The following is a 20,753-nucleotide window of genomic DNA, read 5'->3' on the forward strand; positions in this document are numbered from 1 at the left end:
TGTCTTTAGTGGTTAGTCTTAATGCATGTATAAGATATTTGTAAAAAGTTTGTCAGTGGGTTGTATTGTTCTGTATAACTTGTAAAATATCAACAACGTATAACCTATGATTATCATGTCGTGCAGTTATTATAGAACAACATGTTTCTCCATTCGCAAACTATGACTACAATTTGTTATATGCCTCTTTTTTATTTAAACACTGTATGTGTTTATCACGTGACCAAGAAACAATTCTGATCTGTTTAATTATGAATATTGAATATAGACTTTTTTATTGAATCAATCTCCACATTGCCGGTGGTCTAGCACTTTCGTTTTCGATTCCTAGACTATCTATATTTTGGTCTGATTGATAAAACAACTGTTTTGTCCCTATATTTGGATTCTGTTCCGGAGTTTTGCATTTCGTTTTTTTTCCTTTCGATTTTAATCGCAAGACCGGGCACATTCTTTCATACATTGGGGACAACCCAGGATATATCAATTTAATTTTGCTTATAAAATTGTTGATATTCTATTTATCAATGAATTGAAATCGCACAGTAATAAGCATTAATAATGAATAACACTATTTCATAATAAAGACTTCTCTTCCAATTTAGCTTTAGATTTGCATTAACAGTGAAATGTAATTGCTGAGCGTACACTCTTTTCCTGATGTACGATATCTCGCTATCTAAGCATTTTAATAGCATGTTATTTAAGAATACTCATTTATTACATGTATGTGTTTAAATGCTTAATATTATCTTGTTTATTTTTGTCTTTGTTTATATGTTTGTTGTTGTCATACTGTAAATATGTTATGCTCTTCAATAATGGAGGAATAAAAGGTATCTATCTATCTGTGTTGACCAAATTCACCAATAATAAAAGGGCGTAAGTAAAATGTTTTTCAGAATTATAGTAATAGAAAGGCGTATCTGCAAGTTAAATGTTGTACCAGAAGGGCCCACTTATGCTCTATAGAAGGGCGTATCTGTCATAGACAGTTTTTCTCGTTTTGCCGAAACTTACGCCCTTCTAATTCTGAGGCGTCTTTGTCTAGTTTTCGGATTTCAGAAATTCGGTACCCGTAGTAACATATTTTCCATGTCAAATTCTCCACATGAATCAGTGGCGGAGGGAAAATGATTTCTGACACGATGTCTTTCATCAACGCGGTTACCATACGCCTCGCCCGAGGACCGAACTCACGACCCTGCAATGCGTAGATCTGCCTGTCATTACTATTACATATATACGCGCGACTTGTTTAGGAACAATTCAACAGAAAGACATTTTGATTCTTGCGTCAACAATAATCCGACAGAAAAGTGTCCAGAAATGCAGAGAAACTTCACTAGCACCACTCCGTAAACATGAAATATTAGTTTTGTGCGGCATTCGGTCAGTTTCAGTTCAAGATTGCAAACGTTGCCACTTTGTCTGCTAATGGCCTTATAATTAGTTCAACCATATTTATTCCAAAGCGTACATAACATATATATAAAGGAAAGGATTGTCTTACAGAATTCTTCTCCTAAAAGCGAGCAATGATTGTTGGAGAGCGTTATATTATACTCGAAAGTATTCATATACAAGTCTCTGTATATTATAATTAAAAAAAAATAGAACAGCGTTAAGTATTAAAGAGTAAAGTAGTTAGAAAGTGGAAGGACAGAGAAAAGTAGTGGGGAATTTTACTGTCTAGAAAAAAAAAGCAAAGTATTACGAAAATCTCATACTCTCGGATATGTAAGTTTGAACAAGTATTATCCTGGTTGTAACATGTGGAAGGAGGAGTAGCGTTTTCAAGTTTAATGTCTTTGGGGAAGTTATTGCCCATCGGCAGTTCTCATAAATAAAGTTTCTGTACAGTATCTTCTTTAATATTGCTTATTGGATGTCTCAAAACTTGTAAGAAAGAAAAAATGCAAAAAATGTATGTTGAATAAAACTCGTTTATTCATTTCTATTTTAGTTATTTACATTGCCCCCTATTGCTTGGCTGACTATTTCCAATCATCACAATATTATAACTCTTCTACTTCCTTTTCTTCTGCTCAGGAAGGTCTAATACGGGGAGTAGAAACTCCGTATAAATCAATACATTTATCTGTATTATGCTGTCGTCCATACCTGTAAATATCGACCAGTCGTTAGCGATCGATATTTTGTTTTCGCCACTATCGGTTAGTGTGTAATTAGCATATTACCTCATGTTAATCATGGAGCTATAACACTTATTGTTCAAAGGGTTTACCAGTCACATGTTAAGTGGCGATAATTAGATGATCAGAGATTGATCTAAAGGGATTCCGAAGCAAAAACAGCACGCGACTGCATGTGGTGATATGCTTAATTATTATGAATTAACTCGAGCTCACTTCCCTGAAGAAATATTTTACGACGTAACTTCAAACCTTTATCAAAGGGCCGATTTTTGTTGGATTTGAATAAAAAAGAAATGGAAAATAACAGAAAGCTGACATTTTTCTTAATCTTGTAGAGTCATAATTATAATTATAGTTTATAATGTCAGATTTCTACATACAGAAATAAACATTCTTCTTGAACGTGGGGAATGTTTCAAACGAAATTGTTGTTTAAACTCCAAAAATTAGTTTAATAAATTTAATCTTAAAACTGATGTGTGAAAAATACAATGTATTTAAATTAATAACAATATTTTTTTTTAAAAAAATGCCGACAACGAAGTTACATTTTAGATAAAACTGCAGAAAATCATCTAGGTTTAACACGCATTTAAATGGTGAAGAACAGAGCAATATCATAAACAAATATTTTCAGGCAACAGTTTACATTTTTGACTTCCTGTTTTCATTAAAATATGTCCTAATTTTTTTGTTCTAAATGCTCTGAATCAACAAGGCAAATATCATGTAAAAAACGACATCTTTCTCTCTGGGTAAGACAAGTCTAGATTTAGCTATTTTCACAGGGCGAAAAGTAACATTAATGTAGATATTTTCCATTTAAAAACAGATGCAGGCAATAATTTCATGGCAGAACTTTTGTTTTCAACCCAAAATTCAACAAATGCTTTCCCAGATTTTCACTGAAAGGACGAGTTAAACTGTAAGGCGAAAGTGTTTGAGTAATAGCAGAATAACCTACGGCATACGCTTCGATTGGACGACAGCATAAGATAAGATAAATGCCGGTTTCCAGTCCCCGTATCAGTTGTTCCAGTTCTACTGTAGTAAAGACTCTCTCTCTATCTCTCTCTCCCAACCTACCTACCTACCTACCTACCTACCTATCCATAAATGTATTACACTTGCTTTTATCCTGTTTTTTATCCTACTAACATCTTCTTTTCTGCACAACAAATTATGTATGTACATTTTTATTCAGATAGGGACTTAAGGTTCTCTTTAGGTTTAGCACAATTCTTTTTAATATCACCTACTGCCAGTGAGCACTAGGAGGATTGAGAAGCCTAGGAAAGCTGGTGGTTATCACTTTTTTACCCCCCCCCCCCACCACCACCACACACACACACACACACACACACACGCATGGCCACATAATGTTTTGACATTATCAAAAAAAGAAAGAAAAAGAAGAATTTAAGAATTCTCATGTAAAGGTTTTAGGTTCGAATCCATATTTAACATGATTTCTATCTATCTTCCGTTACTGTCTAACCCTTTTACAGAGACGTAAACATTTCTTGTTATGTGATTTGTTATTTTCTACACCTTGCAGGAAATTTCGTTACAGCACAGTTGATAGCGCATAGAGTATCGCAATTTTAAAAATATGTCGCGAACCAGCAATTCGTAGAGAAACGCAATAAAGAATAGACCGTCGTATAGTATTCTTAATATACGCATGCGCAAATGCCATAGCAACGACGTTGCTTGATCCAAAATGGACGGCGGTGAAGAGCAACAGCCCGCTGAGTCTACGAAACCAGGTATAAATATGACTGTTCATGGTAAAAATGTAATATTTAACCTTTAGCTAATTAAGCGTTTTTGTCCAATTCAAAGGCTCAGATTATCTGGCAGATAAGCGAACTCATTCTAAAGATATAGACTAAAATATCAGAAAAATTCTGCTTATTTTGAAAATTTTCTGTCTATCTACACTGGACCACAGGTTCATTGTCTGTATCGACTATGGAATCACTTGCACTTTAGCGGTCCCTATAACAATAGTAGTTTAAAAATGACTTATAAGTTACAGGGGGTTACTTTATCTTTTGATGAATATATGGGAGCTGTTCAGTGTTGCCCCTACATCCCGCTTTGCCCCACACCCCAAACTTGCATGCACATTGTTAACTTCCGGGGACCGCTGAAGTGCACTCTACCCCTACTATGTTTGCATCTACTTAGATTAAAAATAACCCATCATATTTGTTGGAAATCATTTTCCCAAATTAATGATACAAGATTTAGCTTTGTGCATATGCAGTATTCAGTCTTTTAAGGAGGTAGGTTACCTTGTTACAAGGGTAAATTCAAGTTAGTTTAACCGCAGCATTTGTTTGTATTTCGTGTAATATGAAGTTTTACCTGCTACAATCTCAATTTCGTTTGTCTCTGACCCTTCAAATTCAGTTTTTATCTAGGTTTGAAGAACATGACCCTCTAAAGGTATTTCATATTGAAAGAAGAAGGAAAATACGGATATTTAACACTTTTCAGTGTATTTCAGTTTCATTGATATCCGTAGAAGTCTGCATAATTGATAATTTTACTAGTATGCACGTTAGCTTTCTAATATAAGCTTTAAATGCATATGTCGCGGGGCTCGTGTTTCCATGGTAACGCATTTTCTCTCATTTTTAAACAACTATGTATAAAAATAGGGGTTTTCGACGGCTTAAGTGGCATTCTGTTAATGATTAACATGGAATATTTGGGAAATATTATTAGCAAAATACCATGCACTTTACATGGTACCCTATTTTTCTTAAAGTTTACAGTAACCATGGCAACAGAGATGTTTAAAATAGCTTATATCTTGCTTTTTGTCGTAATTTCTTATAAAAAAATATTGAATAAGATTATCTTTCTAGTTAATGTAGCTTTAAAACATATTATTTCTAACGTAAGTTATATTTTCTTGTTATTTGCATTGATTCAAACAAATTTCACAGCTTAGAATACATACGGCAGTACCCCTCGCCTGGCATTTTTCATGGAAAAATCGTTCAGCATGCTGATATTATTCTAATGGATATTGTTGAAATGAAAATAAAAAGCCGAAGCTGTGTTTCTTAAATAGACCAGTGTCAACGCTTTTGAATTTTACATTTAGATACATAGGTCACGGGCTTCGTTTCCATGGTAACATCAATTAAATTTAAGGAACCACATTTTTCTACTGAAATTTGAACAATTTTAGATCTTAGTTTTAGTATATAAGTAACAAATTATCAACGGAACCTGAAAAATAGGTATTACAAATCAAACTGCTAGATTTTTTGTTGAAAATGGCCGTAACAAGTAACCTTTCATCCAACTATATTCCAAATAACATTGGTTACCATCATCCATTTTCTTACAATCCGCATAACGTTTCAATATAACTACATAAAAGAAGCAAAATATTGATGATTATTCAGAGCAAAATAGTCATAACAAATATTTCAGCAAATATTTGTTATTTGAAGATAGTTAAAATAAAGAAAATGCACAGAATTACGTACTTTCAAGATAAAAGCTATTAATTTTGTGCGGTAACTGTCACGTAACGTCATGACGTCAGTGACGTCATTTTAAGGCAACATTGTTTTGAAGCGTTTCTGCGGCAATTGATTCATTATTTCTGCATTATTAAACCATTAGGTATCAAATCGGAGGCAGGTTCATGATTTGTTTTCAGGAGAATGAATATACAAACACATTTAGTTTGTCGTAAACGTCGTCGTAAATCGTCACGTCAGCTTCCGGTTGGACATGCGCACATACAAATATAAAGGTAACCTACCTCCTTAAGAAATTCAGTTTATAGCATCGATGTTACAGATTTTTAATTGAAAACTCTAAATACTGTGCCCAAATGTTTTCGTCACATGATTAACACACACACAAATCTGCATACACAAAAATTGTACACAGTCATATACATTTACAAAACACATGAAACAGATTTAGATCTTTAGGTAAAAAATAATTGAAAGGAAGCATTTATAAACCTGATCTTCTGAATTTGTAAATTGCACAGATAGCTATGATAAAAAAAAAACACCACATGACCAGCAACAATTTCATTACATGATTCTTTGGCAGGAGTCTTAGGTCGTGCATATTCAATGTAAATGTTAATAGTCTATGAATTGTTGCTCCATGTCAGCCTGCTGTTATTAACTTGCATTTCAAAATAGATTAACTTAAAGATGCATGAACACACATTGGCATATTCACAATGAATATACATGAGTCCGAGCAAATCATTCATTCAAAACTTCTGTTTGAATTTATTAAAAACAGATTACAGTAGAATTAGAACTTGACCAGTGAAATTTGCAGCAAAGAACTTAAATGGATTATCAAAATTCTAGCAACTTGAGCGTCTTCAATTACGTTTAGTTGTAGATAATAGCAATATTTGATGGCATTGTTTTCTTACCACTGTTAGAGAAATAAAATAAATTACCAAACCCATGAAAAATAAATAAAATAGCTCAAAATATAGAAGGCTATTGTGCGGTTAAAAGCTCTGGGGTTTACTCTGCACTTTGTTGAGTACTTTCTTAATTTCTTAGTGTTTCTGAACCATAACTCTAAATGAAGAGTGGAAAGGCAACTTAACAACTGGTATTAGGGCGAGTAACAATTCATTATTGGATCTTGTGTTGATTTTACCAGGCCCTTAGTCTTACAGGGTTACATTAGGAGTGACAAAAATAATTTTACACCCCCAAGGTTAATTTTTAACTCAGCTGATTTAAACACATACATTTTTGCGTACAGAGACTCAGGAGAGCACAGGAGAACAACAGAGCACAGAACCTGCTCAAGAATCCACTGAGAACAAGCCAGAAACTGAACCAGTACAAGAGCAGCAGGCTGGTGAAGGGGAGACAACTCAACAACAGGAAAGTGAAGCCTCTGAACAAAAACAGGAAGATGAGAAAAAAGGTGAGCATTAAATTACAGGACAATATTTGTTCATCATTTGTTTATTCATTAATCTTTATTGACTACAAACCTGAAAAGCTCTTTTAAAGAATTGAACATTTAATGAAAAAAAAACTAGAATAGTCTTTAGCAAAGTGATTAAGGCCCTCACTTTTGTACTCCTGCTGCAAGTACAAACACTGTTCTGGATGTCTTGTGAGGCAGCCATCCAGCTGCTTTGCAGAAGGCCAATGGCTCTATTCTGGTGTCATCCAGTGCAGTTAATAATTTCTCTATTTGACCTACAATTGAATTGTGCCTACGAAACTTGAAACCTAACAGAAACAAAAATAATGGATTACATTTTGACACAGAAGAAGAAGTAGCTGAACAAAAGCCTGTGGAAACTACAGGTGAGGAACAAGCTGAGGCAGGAGAGCAAAAGCCTGCTGAAACTACAGGTGAGGAACAAGCTGAGGCAGGAGAGCAAAAGCCTGCTGAAACTACAGGTGAGGAACAAGCTGAAGCTGGAGAGCAAAAGCCTGCTGAAACTACAGGTGAAGAACAAGCTGAGGCAGGAGAGCAAAAGCCTGCTGAAACTACAGGTGAAGAACAAGCTGAAGCTGGAGAGCAAAAGCCTGAAGAAACTACAGGTGAAGCACAAGCTGAGACTGGAGAACAAAAACCTGCCGAGAGTGATGAACAGAAACAAGTTGAAACAGGTGGAACAGAAGAACAAAAGCAAGAGAATGCTGGTGAAACTGCTGAACAGAAACCTGCTGAAGGCACTGATGGAGAAAAGGCACCAGAGACTGAAGCAGGTAGAGAGATTAATATTTCATATACAGTATAACCACTCTCAGTGACGCATCTAAAAATAAACACCTCTTTACAACGACACATTTTTCTTCCTACTACAGACAGTTCTTAATAAATGTTTTCAGTTTAACAGCCTCAGTCAGCTAACACATTTGAATCATCCTGTTTGTGTTCACTCTGGAGAGGTTACACTGTATTGTAGACAAAAGTTTAGACCTATATCATTTTCCTTCAATGATTCCCTGTAAACAGTTTATTTTTATATAACTATGTATATGTTGCAGAGCAAATAAGTTCAAACTTGCTTTAAGAGTATTAGGCATAGTTTTGTTTATTTATGTACTAATGTCTTTACCAGAAGGCTAGCTTGTGAAGACATGAGTATTTTTAGCAAGTTAAAGTAAGTCTTAGGTCATAACTTTCAGAGGGTTTTGATCCCTCAGCACACTAGCAGTTATGACAAAGCCCTGTTTATTTAATTGTAAGTACCTTGTCTTGATACATATTTTGGATTCAGAAATTAACATTTACTATGTTACTTAGGACAAGAGCAACAGAAAGCAGAAGAAAAGGTTGAAGGTCAAGTGGAAGCAGATGGTACTCAAAAAACTGAAGAGGGTGAACAGCAACAGGCAACAGAAGGCAAGGAGGAGACTGACGGAGCTCAGAAAACTGAGGACGGTGGAGAGCAGAAGCCTGCTGAGAGTAAGGAAGAGCAGAAAGAGGCAGAAGCTCAGGAGGCAGTTGATGGACCTCAGAAATCTGAAGAAAATGCTGAGCAAAAACCTGCAGAAACTACTGAACAAGGTATTGAATTTATGTGATGTTTCAAGTATGTTAAGATGAAAATAAAACAGAAATGGGGTATTTTAGATCTTTATTTTAGCTGGCCTATCTAGATAAATTATAAAAGCAACTACAAAGAGCACGGAGCTCAGATGCTGGTTATTTGTGGTGAAGTTTTCATTTGTCTTTGTTCATGTAAGGAAGTTGTAAAGGATTTGGAGAAAAAATTCGTACTTCTTTACAAGAATGTTAACTTCCATAACTGAAGCAATGTTAAGAAATGGTGTTAAATCAATGAAACAATTAAACTATGAGGTCTTCCTATTTTTTCTACATAATTAAATCAGTGTATTGAGTTTGATCTGTTAATTACAGCAGAACAAGGTGAGGGTGAAGAAGGAGTGAAGAAAGAAGAGAAGGATGAAGAACCAAAGATCCCTGACAACTTCTACTACGAATATGATAAATTTGCCTCACGTCCTGTTATAACCTCAGAGTCCGGTTTACCGGAAGATTTGCTGACCTTGCAGTATCCTTATTTTCGAATTACTGTTGTTTCAGTGTTGTTTTTCAAAGTAGTACTTGTTTCTATCAGATAACCTGTTGTTTTTCAAAGTAATACTTGTTTCTATCAGATAACCTGTTGTTTTTCAAAGTAGTACTTGTTTCTATCAGATAACCTGTTGTTTTTTTCGAAGTAGTACTTGTTTCTATCAGATAACCTGTTGTTTTTCAAAGTAGTACTTGTTTCTATCAAATAACCTGTTGTTTTTCAAAGTAGTACTTGTTTCTATCAGATAACCTGTTGTTTTTCAAAGTAGTACTTGTTTCTATCAAATAACCTGTTGTTTTTCAAAGTAGTACTTGTTTCTATCAGATAACCTGTTGTTTTTCAAAGTAGTACTTGTTTCTATCAGATAATCTGTTGTTTTTCAAAGTAGTACTTGTTTCTATCAGATAACCTGATAGACGTGTATTTATAAGAAGTTGTAGTTCATAATGTGTTATTCATGAGTAATAAATATTCAGTAATTTTTCATATCTGTTACAATTGTGTCAGTAGTTTTGAACTTATAGTATGCTTTTAAAGGTAAAAAGTAAGATGCAAGGCGATTTTATTTATCTAAAGTAAGATTGGATCTTTGAAATTTGGTTCTTGGTGACAGAGGAATAGAAATTAACATGCAACAACTAAGAATACAGGATTTTGCATTTGTAGGAAACATGTAAATTCACAGTAAAACCTGTAGATAGCAGCTAGCCAAGGAACAACACAATCTGGCTGCTTTAGGCAGGTGGCTGTTTAAGACAAGTTGAAATTAGAAGGAAAAGTAAGTTTGATATTTGTGCGGCACCATGAGAAAACCAACATAGTGGCTTTGCGACCAGCATGGATCCAGACCAGCCTTCGCATCCACGCAGTCTGGTCAGGATCCATGCTGTTTGTTTCAAAGCCTATTGCATTCAGAGAAATTGTTAGCGAACAGCATGGATCCTGACCAGACTGCGTGGATGCGCAGGCTGGTCTGGATCCATACCGGTTGCAAAGCCACTATGTTGGTTTTCTCATGGCGCGGCTCATAATTTATGTTAGCTGGTTGGCTGCTTTAATGGAAAGTGGCTGCTTAATAAAGATGGCTGCTAAGACAGTTTCAACTGTTTTTCAAAAGGAAATATCTGGATTGAAGGGTATCTGTTTTTGTGTCATTTACAGAGGTTAGACTACACCTGATTTATGATACATTAATGAAAAGAATAATTTTGATTTCTTGGTTCTTTCTGCTTTATTCATCATGGTTGTTTATCCTTTACGAATTATCAGACATTCATTTGGTTATGACTGTACAAAACGAGCTAATCTCCATTTACTGAATGAGAGGACTGTTGTGTTTGCTGCGGGTAACCTTGTACAGATTGTTGACCTGCAAACGAAGGAACAAACTTTCATACGCAGCACAAGTGGCGGCGGTATTGGTGCCATTACAGTATGTATACAGAAAAATGAAAATCACTGACAGATCTTTGTAGCAGATATTCTCTGATACTTTTTTAAGTCTTTTAGAACACTTATTGTAAGTAAACTTTTCTGTTTTCACTTTTTAAAGCTTTAAACTACATGTACCAGTATTCAAATTTTTTACCATACGTATTTGTAAGACATCATTTGTTTGTACTGACTATGGTCCATTTTTGAGCATTCACAATGATCACCAATTGCAGGTCCATCCAAGCAGGAACTATTTTGCTGTGGCTGAGAAAGGGAGCAGTCCAAACATTAACATATTTGAGTGGCCTAGTCTCAAACTGTATAGAGTACTGAGAGGCGGGACAGAGAAGTCATATTCTTATGTTGATTTCAAGTAAGTTTTTGTTTATGCTGCATAGTTAAGCTCGACTATACAATTTGTATGAAAGGTATCCAGATTACTCCCATGCTGAGGTCGGCACCCACGTTTAAATTCCTGGTTTAAGTTTTGTTGCACTTACACTTTTTCTCTGTTAGTACTCAAACTGGAAGAGTTGTTCTACATCTGCATTCACATCGTATGACACAAGGGCAATAACTCTTGCACCAGTATATAATAAATTAATTTTTAGTTGGAATCTTAAGATGAACTTCCACTATATCTCTCTTATTGCTTAATGAAATTGTATCAAGCTCCCACATAATCATCCATATCATATGACACAATGCCCAAAACTGTGGAAGAAACTGGTAAAATTATGTACTTAAGTTTTTTTTCTTTAAAACCAGCTACATGTACTTTTTTATCCAGATATTTTATGTAAAATATGAATAATTTTAATACCTTAAAAGTTGCCAATAAAGTAAGTCCAAGTCAATGAATTGAGTTTATGGGTTGAATTTGTTGACTTTGCAAGACTAAGTCTTGGTTTAAAAATAAAACCCTTTCAAAATGAATATTTTAGCAAAGTAAATTTTGTTTCATGTATTTAGTGCTGTATTTCTCTTGCAGTCCAGACGGTACTCTGCTGGCATCCCAGGGTGGTGATCCAGATTTCATGTTGACTGTATGGGACTGGAAACAGGAGAAGACGGTACTCAGATCAAAGGCTTTCTCCCAGGATGTGTTCAGGGCAACATTCTCAACTGAGCTGGAGGGGCAGCTGACCACCTCAGGAACTGTTCATATCAAGTAAGGAAACAGTTTTTATATAGGACTGGAACTGGCTGTGAATGTATAAATTTCATGTTCGGAGACCATTGTAAAAAACATTTTATTGATTGATTCTGAGTTTTGTCTTGAAATTAACGAATGATAAGGTTGCCATGTGGGTTTACCTCCTCTGGTCTCGATGCTCAGTTTTATTATTTTGGATTCAGGATAATGCATTGATAGTACCAACAATGTATGATATAGGTGGTTTATAGTTTGCTTAAGTTTATCCATATAAACATGGAGAGCTATCCTGCTGGCCTTGCATCCAAGTCCATAGCTTGATGTTTTGATGTACTTTCACTTTATCTCTTTTTGTACCCCCCGACAACAAAGTTGTAAGGGGGGGTATACTGGTTTCAGGTTGTCTGTCTGTCCGTCTGTCTGTCTGTCTGTCCGTCTGTCCGTAGACGCAATTTTGTGCGCACCATCTCTCCTTATCCCCTTGACAGAATTTAATGAAACTTCACACAAGTGATCAGTACCAACAGTAGTTGTGCATGGGGCATGTTAGGTTCTTTTAGAAAAAAAAATTGCAGAGTTATGGGACTTTGTTTTTTTGTTACTATACTATATACATAGACACAATCTTGTGCGCACCATCTCTCCTCATCCCCTTGACACAATTTAATGAAACTTCACACAAGTGATCAGTACCAACAGTAGTTGTGCATGGGGCATGTTAGGTTCTTTTAGAAAAAAAATTTGCAGAGTTATGGGACTTTGTTTTTTTGTTACTATACTATATACATAGACACAATCTTGTGCGCACCATCTCTCCTCATCCCCTTGACACAATTTAATGAAACTTCACACAAGTGATCAGTAACAACAATAGTTGTGCATGGGGCATGTTAGGTTCTTTCAGAAAAAAAATTTGCAGAGTTATGGGACTTTGTTTTTTTGTTACTGTACTATATACATAGACACAATCTTGTGCGCATCATCTCTCCTCATCCCCTTGACACAATTTAATGAAACTTCACACAAGTGATCAGTAACAACAGTAGTTGTGCATGGTGCATGTTAGGTTCTTTCAGCGACAAAAATTGCAGAGTTATGGGACTTTGTTTCTTGTTAACATACTATGGGACTTTGTTTCTTGTTAACATACTATGTACATACAGTCTGCATATGCAATCTTGTGCGTGCCTAATCTACCAAACCCTTACACACAATTTAATGAAACTTCACACAAGTGATCAGTACCAACCCTAGTTGTGCATGGTGCATGTTACATCCTTTTAGATAAATATTCTGCGTAGTTATGGGACTTTGTTTTTTGTTACTATACTGTATACATACAGTCTATATACATACAGTCCACAAATTATGCAATCTTGTGTGCGTCAAATTGCAATGTACTGTGTCAGTGCATGCGGGGGGTACATTCATCACCTTTAGTGATAGCTCTAGTTATTGCTTGAATTTTTGGATTTACTTCAAACTTGAAAATAATGGTTTAACATCATCACCCACATTATATGACTCAGTGGCCATAGCTCTTGTACTAATATTTCATGAATTATGCCCCACTACATGTATTTATTTCCAATTTGATGTTGAAGTTTTGATACACTTGCACTCTGTCTATATTATTACTGAATGAATCTGATTTGCACATAAAACAGTTGTTTCGACGTCATCACCCGTCTATGACGTGTAGATGTGTGTGACATTTTTTGCTGGGATGGGCAAAGATTTTAGACACCCATACATCCCAATTTTCTTCACATTTCAATTTGTCTTGTCAAAGCAGAAACTTCATGTATGAAATATATTGTTTCCTCCGCAGGGGTATTAATGATATCTCTGCTAAATAGCCAAGCCAACTTGTCACCTCTTGCTCTGTAATGACAGAGAACTTAAAAATGCTGATTATATTAAATATCTGCCCTAGAACATCAGCATAATTCCATGAAAACATTTTTTCCAAATTGTTTAAAGCAATAAACGTAAGTTATTCATGCTTTCAGGTTCTGGAAGATGGCTGACACCTTCACAGGTCTCAAACTGCAGGGAGAACTAGGTAAATTTGGACGTACAGAGATCACCGACATCGAGGGATACGTAGAGCTTCCCGATGGTAAAGTATTGTCCGGGTCCGAGTGGGGTAACATGTTGCTGTGGGATGGAGGTCTGATCAAAGTGGAGATCAGGATGAAGAACAAAAAGTCGTGCCATACCGGAGCTATACAGCAAATCCTTCTGGATGAGGGAGAACTCATGTCAGTCGGAATAGATGGATATATCAGGGTAAGATAGCTTTCTTGCTTTGTGCTGTTGTCCAAGGTTCCATTCTCAAGCTGAAATTTTAAAATATTGTGAATAGTATTTACAAAGTAACTTATTTTGTTCTGATAAAAGTTTATTGGTACATTTAATGAGTTTGTATCATATAGCAGGATTTATATTGGGTCTCAAATTGTCAAAAAAGAAAATGCACCGGGGTCTCCTTAGCAGAGTGGTTAAAGATACTGACTGAATCATTTACCTCTTTCTGCTGTGGGTTCGAAACCCGCTTAGGGTTTATAATCTTTCATGTATGTTAGATATCCAGCTGGCTGCCCGAAATAATGCACAAAAAGGCACCTGGGGTCTTCCTCAACCATCAAAAGCTATAAAATCACCATATGACTCATAATTGTGTCGTTATGATGTTAAACCCAACAGAAAAAAGGAAAATACACCTAATGCTTACATTTTAATGTTAATGCACATGCAGTATTTTGAATTCTGTGATTTAATTGACCAAGCAAACAGATAGTCCTCGGATAAATTGTTATTAAGTGATGTACTTAGGTCTTGGTGGATGTTTATTAATGCAGTTTCTGTTTTAATATTAGGATGTGTTTTTTTTTAACCTTTGATTATGACAATTTATGTTTATTTCTTTCGATAAATGTAGAAATATAAATATAATAACTTTGTGCCTATAGGTTTGGGATTTTGAGGCTATTGATACGGCTGATGTGACAGATGAGACAGGAATGTTTGAGCTAGATCCAATGAATGAACTAAAGGTTGGAAATGATGTACAGCTCAAGTGTATCATTAAGTCAATAGATTCTGAAAATGAACCCACTATCTGGTATGCTCAGGTAAGTGCTAGTATATAAATCAGTTATAAACATACATCTCATTGTTTTACTGTCCAAGTTTTACAGTTTGAATATGAATGATTATAGAATTTCCTGTTTTTATTTATGTTAAATTTTGTAAGTTTGCATCTGTTGAAACATGCAGTTAGCGAATATCTGAGAAAAATAAATGAGTCGCACCATGAGAAAACCAACATAATGCATTTGCGACCAGCATGGATCCAGACCAGCCTGTGCATGCGCGCAGTCTGGTCAAGATCCATGCTGTTCGCTTTTTTTAGTTATATATTTTATGCTACTAAATAGCTCTTTGTAATGCAGATTTGATTTTTTTTATTGTTGAAATTTTCAGTAGTTAACAACAAATCAGTGTTTTGGAAGGCAACTTTGAGCAACATACATGTAACAATATCAATCACTATATTATCTTAAAAACGGCTAACAAACAGTATATTATTGACTGAACACTATCCAGTTTCAAGAATAATTATCTTTACTAATAACAATTTCATTTTGTAGGATGCTAATGGAGGTATTTGGAGACTTGACTTGTCATTCTCCCACACATCCAGTGCTCCAGAAAAAATGTTCACCTACCATGCTGGTAGAATTAACGCATGTGACATCTCGCCAGTTTCACAGCTAGTTGCATCTACAGGCGCTGATCGTAAGTATATTACAACATATTTTTATAACCAGAATCAAGTGGAAATGTTACAGTGGCTTATAAACATACCAGTGATAAAATACATGTACAGAAGTATTTGAAAACAAAAATTTGTATTTCCTTTTTTCTTAAGATAAGTATTTTGAAATAGTAAGCAGTTTTTCATCTTTTGTGACTTGCATTTAAATTCACTTAAAGGCTTTGGCTGAGGTTCTCTGCTTCATTACATAATCCTATAATAGTCATGTTAAAGTAGCATGATTAGTTGCAATTTTTTTTTACATTGAGCAAAGCAGTGTCTAATGAAACGAAAAGGTCCAAATCTCTATTGATGAAATTAAGAATCTATATGGTTGTTTTAGGCATATTAGTACATTTTACAGTCTATTAATTGACACTTTTCATGTTTTTGATTATGTGGAAATTTTATTTATAGATACTGTACGTGTGTTTGACTACGTTCAACAGAAACAGATTTGTGATACAAAATTTGCTTCGGGTGGAACGGCTCTGCTGTGGATCCCCAAAATTGTAAGTTGAAGACAGAAACATATAGTTTAAGCCCACACAGAAGTGTGGTTCGCGAGAAACTGCTTGATATATATAAATACACTAACAAAAATAAACTGCAGGCATTATTCCAGGGCATATAAATGAAGAATACCCTTGCCCCGATTGCAAAAAGATTTGATTGTTTTAATCCTTACCTCTAGAGTTAAAACAAAAGAAATTCCCACATTACTAACTTTTAAAAGTTAAAACAGTTATAATGGTTATCAACCTGAAATGGACATGTGCATATTTTTGGTACTTTCATGTCAGATTTTGTTTTTGGAATGAGTCCCTTTTTGGACTTTATAATTCTAATCTATCCAGCATGTTCTAGAGGCAACTGTCGTACACAATGTTAATATTGTTCTTATTTTTAATTTTTTTTTTAAAAATCATTTATCATTTCTGATTTATTTTATATAAATAAATAAATTTAAAGATGTGAAATGTTGCACAAGTATTGTTACTTTTATTGAACAGATTGATCCAAAGGGAGGTTCAGTGATAGTTGGTTTCGAGGATGGTGTTGTAAGATCTTTATCAGTTGGCAGAATAGACGAGGAGTCAACACGTAGGAAAAAACATCACGAGTGTAGCATGGAACTACTGCAAGCATTTAAACCCCATAGTAAAGCAGTCACATCTCTCGCTATGGATGCTCGGGGAGAAATTCTAGCATCTGGGGTAAGAACTGCAGATTTTACAATGTTGTGAAAGAACATTACTTTATGATTTTTGGAATCCTGTAGGTGAAAAATAACTTTAAAGCTTATTTTGGAGCAAGGCTGAACTTCTGTTTAAACACAATTAAAAAAAGTTTTATAAAAGTAAATAATGCCAATATTTTTAAACTTTGGCTTTCTAAATGCAATATCGCATCTGATACAGCATCTTTAATTTTAGGAGAAGAATGTTTTTAATTTCTTTACTAATAAATTAAATGTGGTATTTTCTTGACAGATTTTCTTTACAGTATTAAGTCAATGCATATATTTTCATTTTGTCTGATTTTTCATTTCTTTCCAGAGTGTTGACGGTAGTGTTTTCTTTATGAATATTGGCAAAACTTATGAGCCGATAGGATTCACGAAGGTGGTGGGACCTGTTAGAAAGCTTCAGTGGTCACCTGACAAATTTGTACGAGTCTTATTTCAGTCATATTTCGTAGACATTTAAACAATAAATTTAAAATTCCATTGAAGGATACATGAAATTTGTAATAATCCAATATTGGCAGAGATTTATTCTTAATATTTTTTCAGTATTCAGTTACGAGTTCATTTTTCAATGTAATGGATTGTAGATAAAATAAGACACTTTAACATTGTTTATACCTTTTGTTGACAACATTTGGTCATGAAAACTTCATAAATTAGATAATAACTGATGCAGCTACTTGAAAAATCTGCTGCTCTTCTCGTTGGTTTTGATAAAAGAAAATCTGAGCTAAGTTCTTTAACTCTGTCATATGATTTACTAAGTTATCTCTCTTTTATACTCTAGGACAGGGTAACTGTGCTGGTGTTTTGTGAAGGAGGTGTTGTACAGGAAATTGAATGGCCTGAAGATGGCAAGTTTGACACGGCTCACTCTTATGAGATCAGAGGACTTAAATCAAGAACATTCAAGTTCCAGAGTATCAAGTCCAGACTCAGGGTAAGTATTAATACCCTATTAAAGCCTGCTGGCGGCAAGAGATTTTGCCTTTGCAACCAGTGCAGACCAAGATCTATTGAAAGGGGACACAAAGTCATAGATTTCAACTTATGAACATAAAATTAATGGGAATTTACGAATTTGATTGGATATCATGTCAAGAATTGACTCAGCCACAAAGTCCATGAAAATGAGTCCTCCACAAATATTAATGATTTGATTCAATGACTTACATCATGGTAAAAAGAAAACCATACCTAACAAAGATTTTTAATACAGTAACTTAAATTTATCATTTTGTATGAAATATTTTTCACTTGTATCAAAGTTAGCATTTTACTTGGCTACAATAAATACTTCTGTACTTTCAAAAATTTGATTGTGTAGTTTCAAAAAGCTGCAGTGTTGTTTCAAAAAGCTGCAAGAAATACTTGACTGTATCATTTAAAAAAAAACTGCAAGAAATAGTTAATTGATTGTGTCATTTCAAAAAGCTGCACGAAATCCTTGTATACTTTCAAAAAGCTGCAAGAAATACTTGACTATGTCATTTCAAAAAGCTGCAAGAAATAGTTGTGTAGTTTTACTAAGCTACAGGAATATTTGAATGCTTTTGCTATTTAACTAAGCAAAATGAAATACTTAAGACAGTTTTAATTTTTGAAGAATCTCAATTTTTGAACATTAGTAGAAGTGGATCCTAGTGAAATTTTAGAAATAACCAGTTCATTAAAAAGTTCACAACGGTTTTAAATTTATAGCATGAAGAAGAACTGGAGAGAAAAGCTAAAGAAGAAGAGGAGAGAAAGAAGAAAGCAGAACTAGAAAGAAAAAAGAGGATAGAGAGAGGACTGGAAACAGAATCAGAACAAGGAGAAGAAGAAGGTACAGTATGACCTCTGTTAGGACCAGATACCTTCCTTCAGAGGCATATATTGTCACATCAGTGCAGTAACTGTATTGACATAAAAAAGTAGTTCACCACATTTAATTCTACTGAGGGATGATTTATAGCAAAATTGGTTATTCTGTCTGAAATGACAGCCTCTGTACAACAGATGCATTTCAGTCCTCATGTGTTTTTGCTCAGTCAAGGTTAAGTTGAACTGTATTAAAAGCCTGTCTTGTACAAGAATACTGTATGTGCTCATCTAAACCAATAGGGAGGAAACAACTTTGGATAAAGGATTGGACTCTATTTGGTAATTGTTGATATTTTCAAAGATGAAATTTGGCATAATATATCTTTAATTAATAGGTTCATTTTCTGATTGTTGTTTTAGTGATTGATTTATTGGTTGGCACTAGATAGTTGTTAGTGACTGATTTACTAGTATTGAACAATTTCTGTTTATAGAGGAAGAGGGTGAACCAGAACCTGAATGGCATCCGTACATTCCTGCTGAACCAAGTCCGATCCTTACTGGCTTCTACTCAGAGCCCGGAAAATTCTGGCTTTCAATGGTAAATATTTTAATGTAGATTTATCAAAACTTCTCTTTGATACTGTAAAAGATAGATTGGATTTAATACATCATGAGCTAAGCTAGCTGTTTCAGATCCAACAACAGGTTTCAATATTTGTGTTGATAATTAGATAAATTTTGAATGACAGGTTTAAACATTGTTTTTAGCTGGACTATTCGAAGAATAGTCTAGCTATTCTACTCACGCTGGCGTCGGCGTCACACCTTGGTTAAGTTTTTGCATGCAAGTACATACAGCTATCATTTAAAGGCATATAGCTTTGAAACTTATTTTTTCTTTTTCTAGGTCAATTACCAACCTCACTGGGTAAAGTTCCGTAACTCTGACATGTATTTTGAGCAAATTATGCCCCCTTTTGGACTTAAAAAATTCTGGTTAAAGTTTTACATGCAAGTTACTATCTCCAAAACTAATACAGATATTGAATTGAAACTTCACATGTGTCTTCGGGGTTATAAAACTAGTTGATAGCACAAAGTCCCATAACTCTGACCTTCATTTTGGCGAAATTATGCCCACTTTTGGACTAAGAAAATTCTGGTTAAAGTTTTGCGTGCAAGTACATACAGCTATTACTAAAAGGCATATAGATTTGAAACTTATTTTTTTCTATTTCTAGATAAATTACCAACCGCACTGGGTCAAGTTCCATAACTCTGACATGTATTTTGGGCATATTATGCCCCCTTTTGAACTTAGAAAATCCTGGTTAAAGTTTTACATGCAGATATTGAATTGAAACTTCACATGTGTCTTTGGGGTTATAAAACTAGTTGATAGCATCAAGTCCCATAACTCTGACCTGCATTTTAGCCAAATTATGCCCCCTTTGGACTTAGAAAATCCTGGTTAAAGTTTTGCGTGCAAGTACATACAGCTATTACTTAGAGGCATATAGATTTGAAACTTATTTTTTCATTTTCTAGATCAGTTACCAACCTCACTTGATAGCATCAAGTCCCATAACTCTGATATGCATTTTGGTCAAATTATGTCCCCTTTTGAACTTAAAACTCTTGATATTTAACATTTTGGGTAATATTTTCCTGCTTCTGGGACAATATTTCCAATAGTCGAGCTTGGCTGTCTTATGGACAGCTCTTATTTTTTTTTTAATATAAATCCATAAATTATCATAAACGTAACAGATATTTACTTACTAGAAAATACTGATGCAAAGACTCTTTTTTATATAGAGAAAGACAGTAAATGTGTTGAAAATGATCAGTAGGTCAGGGTTAAAAAACTTCCATTTGGAGACCAGTCTCAGAATGCAACCTTGCCATTGGTTGATTTCAAAGTAATCTCATAAACAACCAATCAGATGCTATACTTTCGAGACTGGTCTCCAAACTTGGTTTTATAACTTCAGACTCAGGTTCTTTTGATAAGGTTAGAAATACAGTCAACCTTGTATTAA

The 20,753-nt window shown here is 34.6% G+C and overlaps 1 protein-coding gene across 1 annotated transcript in view; it reads left to right on the plus strand.

The window, feature by feature from the left end:
- Positions 1-3,769: 3,769 nt before the first annotated feature.
- LOC123559507 (cilia- and flagella-associated protein 44-like) overlaps positions 3,770-20,753 on the plus strand; it is a 36,003-nt gene continuing 19,019 nt past the window's right edge. The window contains exons 1-17 of the mRNA XM_053516845.1: positions 3,770-3,928; positions 6,939-7,106; positions 7,460-7,906; positions 8,448-8,711; positions 9,066-9,219; positions 10,513-10,675; positions 10,911-11,050; positions 11,669-11,848; positions 13,846-14,125; positions 14,809-14,970; positions 15,490-15,637; positions 16,074-16,168; positions 16,670-16,873; positions 17,216-17,326; positions 17,693-17,845; positions 18,607-18,730; positions 19,203-19,309. Coding sequence (XP_053372820.1) covers positions 3,883-3,928; positions 6,939-7,106; positions 7,460-7,906; positions 8,448-8,711; positions 9,066-9,219; positions 10,513-10,675; positions 10,911-11,050; positions 11,669-11,848; positions 13,846-14,125; positions 14,809-14,970; positions 15,490-15,637; positions 16,074-16,168; positions 16,670-16,873; positions 17,216-17,326; positions 17,693-17,845; positions 18,607-18,730; positions 19,203-19,309 — 2,946 coding nt within the window. The 5' untranslated portion in view covers positions 3,770-3,882. The remainder of the gene's footprint in view (positions 3,929-6,938; positions 7,107-7,459; positions 7,907-8,447; positions 8,712-9,065; positions 9,220-10,512; positions 10,676-10,910; positions 11,051-11,668; positions 11,849-13,845; positions 14,126-14,808; positions 14,971-15,489; positions 15,638-16,073; positions 16,169-16,669; positions 16,874-17,215; positions 17,327-17,692; positions 17,846-18,606; positions 18,731-19,202; positions 19,310-20,753) is intronic.

The sequence above is a fragment of the Mercenaria mercenaria genome, chromosome 10, assembly GCF_021730395.1.
Source record: "Mercenaria mercenaria strain notata chromosome 10, MADL_Memer_1, whole genome shotgun sequence".
Classification (NCBI taxonomy): domain Eukaryota; kingdom Metazoa; phylum Mollusca; class Bivalvia; order Venerida; family Veneridae; genus Mercenaria; species Mercenaria mercenaria.